The sequence below is a fragment of the Scylla paramamosain genome, chromosome 3, assembly GCF_035594125.1.
Source record: "Scylla paramamosain isolate STU-SP2022 chromosome 3, ASM3559412v1, whole genome shotgun sequence".
NCBI lineage: Eukaryota > Metazoa > Arthropoda > Malacostraca > Decapoda > Portunidae > Scylla > Scylla paramamosain.
Window position 1 is genome coordinate 2,385,001 of NC_087153.1, and position 17,382 is coordinate 2,402,382.

General features: G+C 43.8%; 1 protein-coding gene across 1 annotated transcript in view; it reads left to right on the forward strand.

The window, feature by feature from the left end:
• The window catches only part of LOC135088788 (inositol-trisphosphate 3-kinase A-like), a 79,042-nt gene extending 69,017 nt beyond the window's left edge, over positions 1 to 10,025 (forward strand). Inside the window, 1 exon segment of the mRNA XM_063983829.1 lies at positions 8,371 to 10,025. Coding sequence (XP_063839899.1) covers positions 8,371 to 8,907 — 537 coding nt within the window. The 3' untranslated portion in view covers positions 8,908 to 10,025.
• The last annotated feature ends 7,357 nt before the right edge of the window (positions 10,026 to 17,382 follow it).

Here is a 17,382-nt window from a genome sequence, read left to right on the forward strand (position 1 = left end):
TACTGGAGTGACTGACTATTTTCATTTTTCATTCTCTCTCTCTCTCTCTCTCTCTCTCTCTCTCTCTCTCTCTCTCTCTCTCTCTCTCTCTCTCTCTCTCTCTCTCTCTCTCTCTCTCTGTGAAGGACTAAAATGTGGCTCGCTTGAGGAGTGATGCCCTTGGAAGAATCACGCACTCCCTCTCCCTGTGCCTCGTAAATCATATGTATAGTATGTATTTTGCTGGTAACTTTTGATAGAGTAAGAATTTTTAAACTTGAAATATCCTATGGCACTTCTTGGCGTCCAAAGTAAAGAAAGTTCACACGAAGGGAAATTAAGTTATATTATTATTTTTATCCGGTTATGAATTTGCTGGAGGGATTTTTTTTTTCTTTTTTACTTGAAATAGCCTAACTTACCTTAGTGTACACGAAAGACGATTAAATTTTTTTAACCTTTGTCTCGTTTACTTTATTTTTTGTTTACTTGAAATAGTGCCACTCTTTGGGACTCAGTAAAAATAAATTCAATAAAAAGTTCACACGAAAGACGATCAAACTTTACTTACAGTTTGTTGAAAGAAAGGAGACGACGAGAGAGAGAGAGAGAGAGAGAGAGAGAGAGAGAGAGAGAGAGAGAGAGAGAGAGAGAGAGAGAGAGAGAGAGAGAGAGTTTTATTTACATGGATCATTTTCTTTTAACTTTCTTTGACGAAGTGAGGAAGGGAAACAAATTCTTCTGATATATTTATACAGAGCATTTTCTTTTAACTTTTATTCTTTCTCATGCTCGTCATTATAATATTATCCTGCAGGGGCGTTACTTTGCATAGCCTATCCTGACATTAGTGCTCTGGGAGGGGAGGGGAGGGAAGGGGAGGGGGAGAATTGGAAGGTTCGGGTTTGCAGTTCAGTGATGCAGAAAATTTGAAGGATTACATTTATTCTATTTTTCCTGTCTTCATTCTTGTATGATAATGAAGCGGCAAATTTAGTTTTTTTTTTCCTATTTTTGCTTTATCCTCGCCCATTCTCTCTCTCTCTCTCTCTCTCTCTCTCTCTCTCTCTCTCTCTCTCTCTCTCTCTCTCTCTCTCTCTCTCTCTCTCTCTCTCTCTCTACACACACACACACAACCACACAATTACTTCCATTTCAATAATGAGAAAAGAAAATAAAAAACACGAAGACCTCACTAATGAAGGCTTGTCTTTCTCCTCCCCTGCTCATGAACTGCTGGCTTTACGACGCCCCTGTGTTGGCTAAACTTGTCTTCACTCTTTTACTGCCTCGGCCCTTCGCTCGCTGTTAACATTCAGAGCACCGTAAAAGAAAGAAAATCTTCCCACCAATTCACACAAGGAAAAAAAGAAAAGAGGTTAATTTTACGTGTTTCTTTGGCTACAGAGATAAAGACTGTCGTGGGAAATAAGGGAGCCTGTAAAAATTTGTAAGTAGGTGACGACTAAGCTACAGAAATACGTAGACCAACACAAGAAAAAATGCGTCAGAAAGCTACCGATATAAGAAACTAATACAGAAAAATAAGAATCTGAAAATTTGAAGGTAGAAAATATTTAGGCTATAGAAATGATTAACACAAAAAAAAAAATCAGTACATCAAAAACTTCTAGATGATGCATGACTACGCAACAGAAATACGTAAATAAGAGAAGGCAAATACAAAGAAAAAAAAGTATTCGAAAACTTATATTATGATAATCAGGTAGGCTACAGAAATAAGAAACCAAACCTAACCAAACCAAAAAAAATAAAAATTTAAAGTTAAGTGTAGGTGATAGTTCAAAAAAAAAAGAAAAAAAAAGTAAATTGTCTACCAGTGAAAGTCTAAACAGCAGAATAGTCATGAAGCAATGGTCTGCGTCTCTACAGGATGTCAGCCACTCACCGCACTTGTCTCAGCCTCCCTCGGTGCATCCCTGAGTAACTGTCTGAGCGGCGGCTTGTAATGTGAGTGACTCTGCAAAGCCACCAAGCAACCAAGTAATGACCACCAGATTGTAGATCTCTCTCTCTCTCTCTCTCTCTCTCTCTCTCTCTCTCTCTCTCTCTCTCTCTCTCTCTCTCTCTCTCTCTCTCTCTCTCTCTCTCTCTCTCTCTCTCTCTCTCTCTCTCTCTCTCTCTCTCTCTCTCTCTCTCTCTCTCTTGGTCAAGTTTATTTGTTGTAAAGGAGAGCTCATGATTCCAGCTTGGTTTTGTCTCTTCAACGAGTTACCTATACTGCAGTCAAATGGTTTGGGAGGATGGAATAGTGTTTCTCTCTCTCTCTCTCTCTCTCTCTCTCTCTCTCTCTCTCTCTCTCTCTCTCTCTCTCTCTCTCTCTCTCTCTCTCTCTCTCTCTCTCTCTCTCTCTCTCTCTCTCTCTCTCTCTCATCGTTGTCAGATTTATTCACAGTAATGTACTTTTTTTTTCTTTCTTGCACTTTTCTTGTTTTCTTTTCTTCCTTTCCTTCTTTCCTTCTTATTTTCTTTCTTTCTTTAGAGAGAGAGAGAGAGAGAGAGAGAGAGAGAGAGAGAGAGAGAGAGAGAGAGATTCCATAACCATTACAGTCGAAGTTAATGAAGCCGAGAACGAGAATGGCAAGAGGTTTACATAGTTTGTGGGAATGAAGGAGGAAAAAGAAGAAACTATCTATTTTGACGGGCTGCCCAGAACTGATAGATAGCCAGGCAGTCACATTCTTAACGAAGTGACGGACGGTACAAGATTATTAAAGTTGCCTTATTTAGTAGTACTTCCCGCAATGCTAATAGCACAGGCCTCTTGATAGATTGCGAGGGTGATTAGTCAGAGTAGCGGGGAGGGAAAGATAAAGAAGAGATAAAAGAGACCTTCAAGATTTACCGCGATGTGAACTCTTGAGACGGCTTCACCTTCTCAGACTTAACCTTTTTGTTGCACCTTCGCTTCAAGCTTAACCTTTTGACTCTTGTTTGGTACACCTTACCTTAATTACAAACCACTCGAAATATTTTTTTTTCTACGCCCATTTCTAAACATTATATAAGATAGATACTTCAAAATTCTGTTATTCCCTCTTTTCCTTCCTGTACATGCTTGTAGAGATCTTGTGTTGTTATGGATTCTTGGATATCACAATGAAAGGGTTTATTTAATAAGATTGTCTGCTGCAAGTTTACCATATAAAGTGAAAGGTACTCCTGAGCAAAATGAGTTAATAGAGTAACTCAAACCTCTTAGTGGCTATAATTAAATTTTTGCTCTTAAAAGTCATGGAAGGTTACTTTATGATTAATACGCTGGTGTCATACTACAGAGCACTCAAATGATCAATGTATGCGTGAATTCTCGGATACGTGCTGTACTTGGGTTCTGCAGGTCCTGGTAGATTATGAAGTAGTAGATTGATGTTGTTTGGATGATTAGGAAGAAAGGACAGGGAGGAAAAAGAGGCGTGTTCGAAGAAAGAGGAAATGGACAAGAAAAAGAATGACGACTGACGAACAGAAACTCTGGCAGCGGATAATACAAAGAAGCGTGTGAATGAAGCGTCTTTGGAGATTTATGATGTGACGTACTGTAACTGATGGCGGTGGTGGTGGTGATGGTGGTGGTGACGATGGTGTAACGTGGACCTTGTGATGCAGAGTTGAGTAAAATCTCGTACGACATTGACAGACAGTTCCGCTTGCATTGTTGAAAGTTTTGCAGCGGTTTTTTGCTGTATATCTATCCGACAAACACACACACACACACACACACACACACACACACACACACACACACACACACACACACACACACACACACACACACACACACACACACACACACACACACACACACACACACACACACACAATGACCCCTGGAATCCTGACTAACCTGCATGCCAGCTGGGTTCGTGCGTGTGTAGCAATTGCGTCTAAGAAGAAAATGACGTAATGTAGTAGTAGAATATGATGATAAAAATGAGGACGAGGATCAGGAGCAGGAGAAAGAACGGGAGGAAGAGGACGGTAAAGTGAAGCAATTTAAGGCGGCGCATCTTAAAAGGAGGAAATAAGTGTCTTGTTTGCCTGCTGAGGAGTAGTAGTAGTTGTTGTCGTTGTAATAGTAGTAGTAGTAGTTGTTGTGGCTGTTGTTGTTGTTGTTGTTGTTGTTGTTGTTGTTGTTGTTGTTAAAGTAGAGCGCAGGCGTGTAGTAAGGAGTGTTATTTATGCATTCGTGAACAGTAAACGATTAAAAATAGAAACTTTGGAGGCCGCGGCGGCAGTCATCATCCCACCGGGGCAGGACAAGTCACGAGCACCACTCAAAGCCGCCATGGCCTGACGTGTGTGTGTGTGTGTGTGTGTATGTGTAGGAGGCGGCAGAGCGCAGTCACCGCGGCAATGCAAGGCAAGGCAAGGCAAGACGAGGCGAGGCGAGGCAAGGGTCAGGAGGACTCAGTACACACGAGGAATGTAAAACCTCCTTTTACGCTGCCGAAGGAAGGACGAAGGCTAATGGTGCTGCGCCGACTTGCCCTCTCATTCCAAGCTAATATGCTGTCCTGAAGTGGATACGTTAACGAAAGACATTACAACCGAAACCATATCGAGTATGCATCGAGATAAGAGATAACACACATTAAACTTCTTATTCCTTATCGTTAAAAACAGGAGAGCCAGATAGCTAGCTGATTAAATTCTTAGATACAAATTCAAATCATACGCAACCAAAACAATATAAAACCACATGAAAGTAACGATAATTGACGATACAGATCCTTTTTAATGCTTAAACAACAAGGCTACAACAACAACAACAAGGATATCAAGCAGTTGAAATTTCTACAAGTGCAAGCAAACTAATGTTGTAAACTACCCAGATACTATCGTTCCACAGAGAGATAACGGACCATATGCAGACCCTCCTGGTTCTTAAAGGCATAAATGGATACTCTGTCTGGAGTTAAGGTTCATAGGAAGAAACTGAACTTGAGCAGAATGTAAAGGATGGATGGACCAGACTAGTGTAGTAGCACTGTAAGAACGAGGTCAGATGGCAATGAGAAAGTACAGGAAGGTAAATGTGTCACAGCATCGTTTTTCTTTAAAGGAGAAAGAAAGAAAGAAGTTAAGAGGAACGACTTGACACACAGCAAACTTAAACCAAGTAAACATTAAAAGAACTTAAATATATAAATGCAAGTATCTTATTCTTTAAATCAGGAGAAAGAGAAAGAAAATAAAAGACACGAAGCAGGAGGAGATAAAAGCCAAGGGTGTGGCGAAAAGTAAGGGAAGTGAGAATCAATAGAAGTATAGTTTTTCTTACCGGGAATAAGGAGAGAGGTTAAGAGAGATGAAGGCAGGGAAGGAATGAAAGGCGGCGGGGAGGGTGTGGCTGGCTGTACTGTGGCCTGAGTGACAGTAACGCCTGGAGCATGTGGGCAAGTGAATGGAAATGCTCACGTGAACGAAGCAGCGAGAGAGGGAAGGTCAAAGGTGGAGGTGGAGAGGTGGAGGTGGTGGAGGTGGATGAATTATATAGACAAGACGCCACCGACGTACAGAAACTTTTGAATGGAGGTTTGTGTGTGTGTGTGTGTGTGTGTGTGTGTGTGTGTGTGTGTGTGTGTGTGTGTGTGTGTGTGTGTGTGTGTGTGTGGGACTGAATGGAGAATGGAAGGAGCGTCTCTCTCTCTCTCTCTCTCTCTCTCTCTCTCTCTCTCTCTCTCTCTCTCTCTCTCTCTCTCTCTCTCTCTCTCTCTCTCTCTCTTATTACCGTCTTTCCTCACAGTCGACCTTTTGTTCTTGCCTTTCCCTCTTTCCTTTCCTCCTTCCCATTTGTTATTCGCTCGTCTCCCTCTCTGTCTTCCCCCTCTCTGCCTTCCCCCTCAGCTGCCATGTCTTCCCTTCCTGTGTTTCACCATCTTTATAATAATTATCTCCACACTGCGCTACCACACACACACACACTTCACACACTAAATTTCTCATCCCCTTATCATTTCCGACACTTTACAGCCGTCACACCTTATTACTGTCAGCGTCAAGCCTATATCCTGCCAAAATTTCCCATTTCGTAACTTTTTTTTTCTTCACTTCTACGCTTGGCATCTCCTTCCCTTTTCAGTCAGCATTGTGGGGCGCCATGTGACGTCGATGTTGAAGCGCATACTTTAGAATCAATCAATCAGTCATTCTATCTAGCACTGTGGGGAAACGTTTTGGCAGTGCGGTAGAATCAGAATATTGTCCATCTCAAGAGCGAAAGAATTAACCTGTACCTTCTCTCTCTTTCAGCCCTTTCATTGGTAAAGTCCGAACTCCTGCCTTTTTCTTCTTCTTCTTCTTCTTCTTCTTCTTCTTCTTCTCCTTATTCTTATTCTTTTTCTTTTTCTTCTTCCAATGGGTTGAACTGTTTTAAGAGAGAAGTATCGGGACATCTCCAGAATCAAATTGTCCTTGGTATTGTTTGTTTGTTTTCTCTCTCTCTCTCTCTCTCTCTCTCTCTCTCTCTCTCTCTCTCTCTCTCTCTCTCTCTCTCTCTCTCTCTCTCTCTCTGGTGGAGGGGTACGTGGGGGAAAAAAGGAATAGCAACAAATTAGCGTTATTTTCTCATTTTTATTCTTATTCTCATTTGTTGTGCTCGTGGTTGCCTTCCTTCGCTCATAAAAAGCCTATAATAATAATAGTAATAATAATAATAATAATAATAATAATAATAGGCACATAAGTAAATAAATAAATGAAAAAAAAAAGATCAAATAGACAAAGGAAGAAGCAATGTGTCGGTAGCAGTGAAAGGATTATTAAGAAACATTACCACTATTAAATCTTACCTCCCTCTCTCTTCACCTCCTCTACCACCCTCTTCACCTCCTCCTCCTCCTCCTCCTCCTCCTCCTCCTCCTCCTCCTCCTCCTCCTCCTCCATCGTCATCCCCTCCACCACCACCCTCCTCACCTACTCCACCTTACCTTTTCCATCTTTCCCTTCCTCACCTCCTCCACCTTACCTTCTCCACCTTTCCCCTCCTTACGCCCCGCTCCTCCACCTTTACTCCTCCTCACCTCTTCCACTTATCTTCTCCACCTTACCCCCTCTACCACCTTTCTTTAGCCACTTTACCGCCTCCTCCACCTTACTCCCTCCACTGTCTTCCCTCAGTCACCTTATTATCTCCTCCACCACTTCTCCGCCTCCATCTTACTCCTTCACCACCTCCATTTTTCCCACTCCACCACATAACCACCGCCTCACACCTCCGCACACCGCACTCCCCGTAACCCCTCTCTCCCCATCACCACGCACCACCTCGCAACCCTTCACCCCGCACCCCTCCCCGAAACATCACCCCACACCCCCAAGCCTCTCCCCTCCCTCTCATTATGGTGTGCTTATGTCATTTTTCTTCCCTGGCCGCCTCTTTTTGCTGGAAGGAGAGGTAGGTAGTGAGGGAAGGTCTCTCTCTTTTTTTTTTTTTTTTATTATTGATTTGTTCAGTTGGCTTCGTTTATTTATTTATCGTGTTTTTTTTTGTCTTACTTTTGTCCAGTTCTCGTATTTTACTTGTAGCTAAAGGAAATTAGTACACATTATATATTTTTTTGTCTCTGTTTATTATTCTATTATATTCTATTGTCTTTTATGTTGTGTTATGTTTTCGTTAAACTTTCGTGCGTATTTTTGTATGCATTTGCCCTTTTTATGCTTGTTTTTATTCAGTTTCCCCTTGTTATAAATACATATTACCCTGTTTCCCTATAAGTTACCATCTGTTCACACACTTTTAACGCATCTGTCGCCGGCACTTTTAACTAATACCGTGTTGTCTTCTCTGTACCAGCTAAAAATCTCACATGTCACTTAACACAGATGCTCCCTTGCCTCCTGCGTAGTGCCAGGTGCACATTAAATGGCTTACGTTTAGTTCAGTTAACAGTCTGTGTTAATCACATTTTCTAATTAAATGTTTAGTTGGTTCGTATTCCTAGTCTTCTGATTTAACAACCTTTCTAACATCATTCATTTACCTTCCCAATAATATTAACAACCTAACTAATATTAACAGCATCTTAACAACCTAACAGTCATTTATGCATTATAAACAGGCTCAACAACCTAAATAACGACATATAACTATCCATAACCACTCCAGCATCATAACAGTCATAGCAACCTCTCAAACAACCATTCACATTCTCTAAACAACTTAACACTCATTCTAACAGGCCTTACAGCCATTCACGTCATAACACTAGCCATCATAACCACTCCAGCATCATATGTCATAACAACCTCTTAAACAGCCATTCACATTCTCTTAACAATCTAACCACCCTCTAATAGCACTTACAACCATTCACAGCGTCACAACTCTTAACCACTCTTCTAACAGATTTTCTCCTCCGGCAGCTCATTGGCAGTTCTCTCTTGTTCGTGCACAACGACTCCTCGGCGTTGGTCCGCATGATCGACTTCGCAAAGACGGTGCCGCTGCCTCAGGGGGTGGCCATCACGCACCGCAGCCCCTGGTCGGAGGGCACGCACGAGGATGGCTACCTGCTGGGCCTCGAGAACCTCATAGACATCTTCACCGCCCTCGAGAAAGTGCCGCTCCCCACCCCGAACGGCACCATCACCACCAGCAAGCCCGCCACTGCAGCGACCGACACCGCTGCCCCAGCCTCACCTCCAGCCCCAGCTACGGTCCCTACACCAGCCCCAGCCCCATCTCCCCAGCAGCTCCCTGACGGCGGTGGTGACGAGGTGAAGGTAGTGACGGCAGAACTCACACCCCTGACTATATCTAGTGTTTCCACCACCACCACCACCACCTCCACCACCTCCACCTCCGAGCATCATCACCGCCCCCTCCACCTTCTCCACCATCCCCCCAACCCGCCACCCATCGCCCCAGTCTCCGCTCCCACCCCCGCACCCCCCACCTAGATCTGTGCTATAGTACAAGCATAGGAAGTGAAGAAAAATGTACAAAACCTCATTTTTTGTGTACACCTTTTTTTTATAAATCAATATATACATATGTATTTAGTACATTACTTGGCATGGTGTGTGTGTGTGTGTGTGTGTGTGTGTGTGTGTGTGTGTGTGTGTGTGTGTGTGTGTGTGTGTGTGCGCGCGTGTGTGCGTGCGTGCTTACCTGCGTTTGCGCGCGCGCTCTCACACAAATCTAGACTGGATGTATAGACATTCTTTACGAGAGAGAGAGAGAGAGAGAGAGAGAGAGAGAGAGAGAGAGAGAGAGCGTCCTGCCGAAACCTTGTAGGTATATGGAACCAGCGAGGAAGGTCAAGACGACGGGACCAATTAGTAAGGCCAGAGGTGGGGCGCGTGTGTGTGTGTGTGTGTGTGTGTGTGTGTGTGTGTGTGAGAGAGAGAGAGAGAGAGAGAGAGAGAGAGAGAGAGAGAGAGAGAGAGAGAGAGAGAGAGTTCTGTAGTTGAGGTGAGTCAGCCACGCCAGGCTGGGTGAGAGGCGGTAGGCAGGTAGGGTGAGAGGGATAGTAGTCAAGTGTGGCATTAGAGAGAGAGAGAGAGAGAGAGTCTGAAATTGAAGCGACGAGGAGAATGAGAGGTATTGTTAGAATGAGAAAATGAGTGAGTTTGGTAGAAAAAAACGAGAGCGAGAAGTATGGCTGGTATGTATGTATGTAAATTACTACATGTGTGTGTGTGTGTGTGTGTGTGTTTGGGTAAGGAAAGGAGGAGGAGGAGGAGGAGGAGGGAGCAAAGAGAACGGGTCAAAAATCCACTGAGAACATTGTGTGTGTATGTGTGTGTGTGTGTGTGTAAAGAGAGAGAGAGAGAGAGAGAGAGGGTGGTGTGCGTTGATTACCTCCGCCCGGTTCACGAGACACAACCCCTTGGCGTGTGTTGGGTGCAGACAGCCTTTACTATGAAGTCAGATTAGTCAGTCAGCTTCCAACTTAGTTACACTAGTTTATATAGAGAAACAAAGCAGAAGGACAGAAGAAGAAGAGACGTAAGAGAATATCACTACGATATTTATTACAAAATGTATTACAATATTAAACTTTAATTTATTATCATGACCACTTTAGTTATCCTTCCAATTCCCTTCCCTCTTTATTATTTTTTTTTTTTTTCATGCAAAAAAATACAGACATTGGGTGTGACAAATTATAGTAATTATCAGTGTGTGTGTGTGTGTGTGTGTGTGTGTATACACTTAAATGTGGTTGCAACGTCATTTATATTGTACCCACTACGTAACTACATCTCTCTCTCTCTCTCTCTCTCTCTCTCTCTCTCTCTCTCTCTCTCTCTCTCTCTCTCTCTCTCTCTCTCTCTCTCTCTCTCTCTCTCAATGTGTATGTATGTGTGTAAGCGAGATTAGATGAGATTACATGAGGATGAGCCATTGAAAAGAAATGAATGAATGAAATCTTTAAGACTGTGTAACACAATGGTCATCCACGCGTCACGCAAGCCTTGGGCGGGATGCTCAAAACTCTCCCTTAGCGCGCCTCCGAGGAACTTTCCGCTATGATCAGGTAAGTTCGGGTGGACTGTACAATGACACTTCCCCCCGCTCCTCCTGCCGCCACCGTCCCATCCACCTACACACTCGGCAACACACCGTTAGAATTCTGTAAGTGTACCTCGTGAGTATCAGACGTGTGTTCATGCACTACTGGGAAAACTCTAACCTGGTATAAGAAATGCATAAAAAAAAAAATAAATAAATAAATAAATAAATAAAAAGCTATTTTGACAGCATAGATATAAATGTTAATCCTCAAGTTAAAAATGTAAAAGTTTTGCATTTTCATTACTCAGGCTTATACCAGGTTAGAATTTTTTTTTTTCATTGTTATATGGTTATGGTTATGGTTATGTTGATTCAAATTACCAGCCATTGCTGAGTATTTAATGACAGTGAAAGTTCGAAGATCCGAAGTAATCTTAAGTTTCAGCAATACGGTATTTCACCCAGCGTGCAATATTGCGGGTGTGTATTTGACGTGTCTAATATATCACAGTTCAGTTTTGATTTATAGTTTCGAAAGTAATGACAGCAAGTTAGGCGCTGGGGGTGTACATAATCTGTTAGCCCAAATGACTCCGGTTCACTGCTTCATCTCTGGTTCACGACACCAGCCAGCGAGCCTCCCTGTCCCCCCTCCTTCCCCATCTCACCGCAGGCGTTAGCCACAACCAGTCACCGGCGAGGCAACGAAGGGGAGGAGTGTGTGCGGCGTGGAGGTGAGACTGGAGGACAAGAAGGCGATCTAGTACGTGACGGATCATGCAAGTAAGAAGAGTGGTAAGAGGTCCCGATTTCTTTTAACTATTAAGCCTCTCTGAAGGATTATTTTCAAAGGCCACAGATGATTCCTCGGGTTTTCACGGTGTTTTCTCCCAGTGATGATGCAGAATGTTTCTTAAATGAGCACTAGTATGATGGTAACGCACTTGAAAACACCGATAAATTGGACTTCATGCCATAGAAAATAGTAGAGATAGACCCCAGAATGTACGGACCAACATGTGTGGAAGGGGAATAAGTGTTGGAGACGCTCATGCTGCCGGTGTTCTTGAGGCGTCGGTTTCCTTTAGCTGCCGCTGGTATGAGTAATGCAGACACGTCCTCGTACCTCAACGCGTGTGTCTGTGCGGCTCCATTTCGCGCTGCGCCTCGGTGATGTGGTTCGGTAATGGCGTAGTGGTAAGGCATGAAGTATTGGGGAGTGTAGAGGGGTGAGGAAGGAAGGCAGGGTGGAGTACGTGGGGGGAGGAGGTGAGAGACTAATAAGACAGGGTGGAGTGTGGGATGTAAGGGAGGCGGGGGTCAAAGAAGGCATGGTGAGGACGTGGTGTGGGATGGGATTAAGAAAGAGAACAAGATAGAAGGGTGTGAGAGTTCCAGTTAGGGAGAAGGGCTGTGTAGAGGGCGGAGTGCACCTAAAGATTATGAATCGGCGATATCCTACAGTTTACTTCGATTATGTAGGAGTTTTTTGTGTGTGAGCGGTATTTCACTAACATAGATCTACGAGTATATACTCGAGAAATCCGTTTGAACAGCGTCACGCGGAGTTCTTTTAGCGAGTTACCCTCGTGATGTACAAACGATCTTTTAGTCAGACAACACGGCAATAGTGTGTGTTCCGCGTGGTAAACAAACGATCTCTAAAAGTCAGACGAGACGGCAACAAAAGTTTAGGATAGGTTACAACAGATGAATGATGATTCATGCCAATGGCTCGTTAACAGGAAACCACCTGTGATAGGCAGCCCATGCGTCAGTATTTGTAATTTTATCATTGAGGCAAGAGGCCTTTTAAGAGATTGTAACTCGTTCAAAACTGCGTACACACACACACACACACACACACACACACACCACCTAGCTCGTTCCCTGGTTTACATAACTGGAATATAATGAAACAAGTTAACTGGAACTGGTCGTTGAAGCGTCATGATAACTATCGTAGGTAATAAGTCTTGAGCTTACTTTTGATCCTCCTGTTGTAGCGTGTCTTTGAATAGATAAGTGTTCTGATTACCATTTAAAGCCCATATATGTTAAACTATGAAAAAGGGAGTTATTAATGGGAGGTTAGTTATGGTCCTTGGTGCTGCTGAGTGAGGCGGTGCTTTGTATCTCGGGTTTTGAGTCGCCAGTCAGGTAAGGAGAGTCTTGTCTTGCGGGGATTTAGTGTTGACCTGTGGTATTTGGAACCCCAGGTGATGTGTGTCGTTTTTCTCTCCACTAGGTGAAAATGGTCTTAATTATTCTGAAACATAATCATCGTAATCATCGTACTAGCCAACAATCATCGTACCAATCTACTGCTGGAGGGCAAAGTGTGAACAGTGCGTCAGTCTGATAAAAGCGTGAATCACTACATTCCTCTGAAAGAGGGTTACAAAATACTGCTTATGTTTTACGCCTTTTTTCATTTATTTTATTTATTTATAACACTTGCTTATATTCTGTATTTCACAAATGAACAGTGGAGCTTTAAAATCTAGGATTCCACACACGAAATAGCTCACTGATTTTTTTTTTTTTTTTCTACTTGATTTATTTTCTGGTGTGAATTAGTATAAGTTTGTATTACTCGCTGCGACTCCCCCGTATTGCGACATGCGGAGGTGGTTTGATCTGGAGATGATGTGTAATGACTGGGAGTATAAGGGCCCCTAAATTATCTTTGATGAATCCATTATCTCAAAGCCTTCATTCTTCCAGTCAGGAGTTCGGTCCCCAGGTCCGATCAAAGTTTCATGGCTAAATATTCTCCCGCATTCAGATAAATTTCTCAGTGTTCAAGAATTCATGAGCGGCAAGAGACAGGTGGCAGCAGTAAAGACCCCATTAATCAATTTTGCATATACGCAACATGGAATAATGGTACGAAGTGTGCATGATGTGTCCATCTCGGGCAAGAATCTAAGAAGATGCAAGTCGTGTTCATAGCACGTACTGGGCAAACTGAAACGCTAGAAACTAATCCAAATGGAAGAAAGTAGCCGTGTAGTGACCGACCCGGGGTGATTATCTAGTCCTTTCCCAGCCTTATTACTGGTGTATTCTCTTCCATTCTTTCGCATATACCTTTAGATACACATAAAACGTAAATATAAAGTGGGGGAGAAGTACCCCTTCCCTCCAACCCAACAAACTTAGGGGACACGTGGGAATGTGGGATGTTTTGGGTGGGGAGAAAGGAGCAAATAAATTCACTGATTTATGATTCAATATTACGGCGACCTTGTATTAAATGACGCATTGTACTGACCGCGTATACGTAAAATGAGGCGTCTGTGAGGCATACTTAACAGCAGCAATATCGTATTTCTTCTCTATAATTCTGAGATGCGCAGGTCTCGGCCGGCCATGACACCCAGCTGATGCCCAATAGACAATTGTATGCTTTACTTCATAAACGGAAGAATTCACAGGCAGACAGACAGATTGCATGCACCTCTATACTTATTAATTATACTGAATAGTGATGCTCTTATTAGCTGAGGAGTAAATTCTGGATTGCGCAAATCAGATTATAACATCAAACCACTCACGTTATAAGTGCAATGAATATACAGTGAATTTGGAATCCGATGTATAGATTCGGCACTCAGTATTAAGGAAAAGAAATTTCGGAGTTCAAGTAATCGATTCGAGATGGTTTGGTGTCTATCTTGGGACGAAGCACCACGCGAGGGTGGTGCACTAATATGCACTGCGTTATATTATAATATATCAAAGCCGGTCACTTCAGTTATGGTTGATCTCACTATTATTCTGCAAGAACAAAGAAAGTTGTGCAGTTTCTCAGTAACTACATATTGGTGAGCAAGACTTTAATTACCTGGTAATTGTCTTCTACTGTTTTTAATCATAAATCAGTTAATTATTTGCTCCTTTCTCCCCATCCAAAACACCCAGCATTCCCACGTGTCCCCCAAGTTTGTTGGGTTGGAGGGAAGGGGGTATTTCTCCACTTTATATTTACGTTTCATGTGTATCTAAACGAATATGCGAAAGAAAGTAATAACTGTAACCAGTAATAAGGCCGAGGAAGGACTCCGATAATTACCCGACCTGGTACAAAGGCATCTAAATAATCTTGGGACCTGACAATCACTATCTATGGTCCTGACGTCTGCGGGGCTGCCCTCTTTTCTCCCGGTCAGATTCGTTTCCCGTGCCCGGGCGAAAAAGCCTCTCATGACAAAATTTATTCCGCCTTCATATGAATTTCTCAGTGTTTCCATGAAGTGGCCAAGGGGAGGCGTGACAGTAGTGCTCCCCAGGTGTGTGGTGAAGTGTTTGCTTGTTTAAAGTTATCACAGATGATTACGTATGAGTGAATGAGTGACTGACACTGCCGATAAGGTGTTGACGAAATGTTGACTTATAGAAATCCCGCTAAATGCATATATTGCATCCACCTTCATGTGAAGAGTGGAGTTTATCGCTAATGGTGAACGAGTTCCTCCCCCCTTTCCTACGATCCCTCCTTAGCAGCCTCTCTCTCTCTCTCTCTCTCTCTCTCTCTCTCTCTCTCTCTCTCTCTCTCTCTCTCTCTCTCTCTCTCTCTCTCTCTCTCTCTCTCTCATTTTTCCACCCTTCCCGCTCTCCCCGTTCTTTCTTTCATCTCTCTCAATCATCTTTTCCCTCGTATTATTACCTGCCACTCTTCCTTCCCTTCCTAAATGTTCAGCAATTCTTTAATAATTCGTTGCGAAATTCCACAGCTTCCTCCCCCTCCCTGTCCTTTCTTTCATTTCCCTTCAGTCATCCTTTCCCTCGTAGCCTTACTTCCCATCCTAAACCTTCAACATTTTTTTTATTAATTTCTAATCCCCACACCTTTTCCCTTCTCGTTCCTCTCTCGTTGTTCCTTCCTTCATTCCCTCTTTCTATCATCCTTTCCCTCTTGGTCTTCCCTACTTAAATCTCCAACAATTATTTATTTCATTGCTCATCTACACGTCTTTTCCCCTCCCCAACCCACACCCCTCCCACAGACCCACTGCGCATATCCATCTCGCTAAGGGCGTCACTAATTCCACCTGCCATGGGTTTGGACTAGCGTTTCCATCACAACACATCACCGGCTTAACCTCAACCCGTCCCCCGTACACTCATCTTCACCCTCCTCCTTCCCTCACTAGTCACCGCCAGCCTCCTTCCCATCCATCAACCCGACGTATTTTTCCTCCATCCTCCCTTACCCTCTCCTGCCCCGCTCCTACATCACTGACGCTGGCCATAAAGAAGCAATTAACGCGGCTAGCGAAGCGTAAGGCGTGTAGAGGAAGGTGAGGGATTGATGACGTCAGTGTGTGTGTGTGTGTGTGTGTCATCATCATCAACATTATCATCATCCCGTGTCGTACCTTGGTTCACAGACTATTTATTAACACTTACGGAAGAGTAGATTTCGAAGCTTCATGGTTGCCCGTGTAAATAGACTCGTCATAAATATTTGCCACTGATAACGAGTGTTCCCCACCCTCCGTTATCTTGTTGGGTAAGCGCCGTCTGGTTCCGAAGTGGCGGGGCAACTTTCATGTTCCCCTTTTAGCGTCCCCATGTGTTGCCGAAAATTGTTGTGCGCGTGAAAATCTTGCTGTTGGATATTAAAGATTCCAGTTCGTGGGCGGCTGATGCACCTCGTAGGTTCTCCAGTAAATCCCTCACTCGGCGTGCATTGTGCCTTCCTCACAAGTCAGGTGTGTGTGTGTGTGTGTGTGTGTGTGTGTGTCTGTCTGTCCCGGCGAGGCAGCTTTTTCATGGCGCTCGCAGTGACGCGAGGGGCAGCGGGCCAATCAATGCAGGTGGTCGACCCGGCGCCGCGCAACCACACCCCCTGCCAGTCTGAAGGGCTCGGGGAAAGTTAACAGTTAAGCCTATGAAGAGTGCGGCCTGGTCTAATTTGGGTAGGACTGATTTGAAAGTTTTTTTTTTTTTTATGGGAGGAGGAAGGGGAAGGCAAAGAGGAGGTGTACACGTAACAAATGTGTTGTGTTATGGCCGGCTCATTGTTCGTCTTGTGATGGGTATTCTATTTATGTCTATCGTGGGTGGTCGTTGTCTCGTTGGGGAGTGAGTGAGTGCGAAGTAAATATTCGTGTAGCATTATTGTGTTCTTAAGAATATGGTGTTTGAAGTGTTGTCTTTGGGGGTACGGTGTGTGTGTGTGTGTGTGTGTGTGTAATTCACCCACGGTCTTAAAAGGATCATGTGCTAGACTCGTGATTGCTAGCCATGTCCCTCACTGGAGAATCTCGACCAATCCCATGCACGGGGTCTGATGTATGGATGAGGCTGAGATATTTCCCCCTCCTCACGCCTTGTTCTGTGCTGCACAAGGAAACTCCAGCTGTTCACTCATTAGAGGAGAGAGAGATATTTGCAACATGTGTGGGCGCGAACCCTGAGAAGTGATAGCCATGGACGTCACCACGGACAAGACGAGCAGTGTGTGTGTGTGTGTGTGTGTGTGTGTGCGCCATATCAGATAGTTTGACAGGGATGGGTTTGTTTGGTGGTTTAGGAACACTGCATACGTGATCTGCCGGAGCGGTGCACGTGCCTCGACTGCCTGGCTCCTCTGGTTCGTAAGGTCACCTCCGTATTCCGGGTTCCTGGCTGGGGTCCCTCCCCGGTAGCGTAACACAAAAGGAGCGTGTGGTGTTCTTTTGCCTTGTGGTGGTTTGGTAGGAATTGCTGCGTACTGCGTGTCCTGCTTGTCACGTATTCGAGAGAGAGAGAGAGAGAGAGAGAGAGAGAGAGAGAGAGAGAGAGAGAGAGAGAGAGACGCACAAAAAATCTTGCCCAAACCATGAACAGTTTTTCTTTAACCAAAAATAAAAATTGTCAAAGAAAATTCGATTAAACGTAAACGTTGGTAGAAATACATAAAA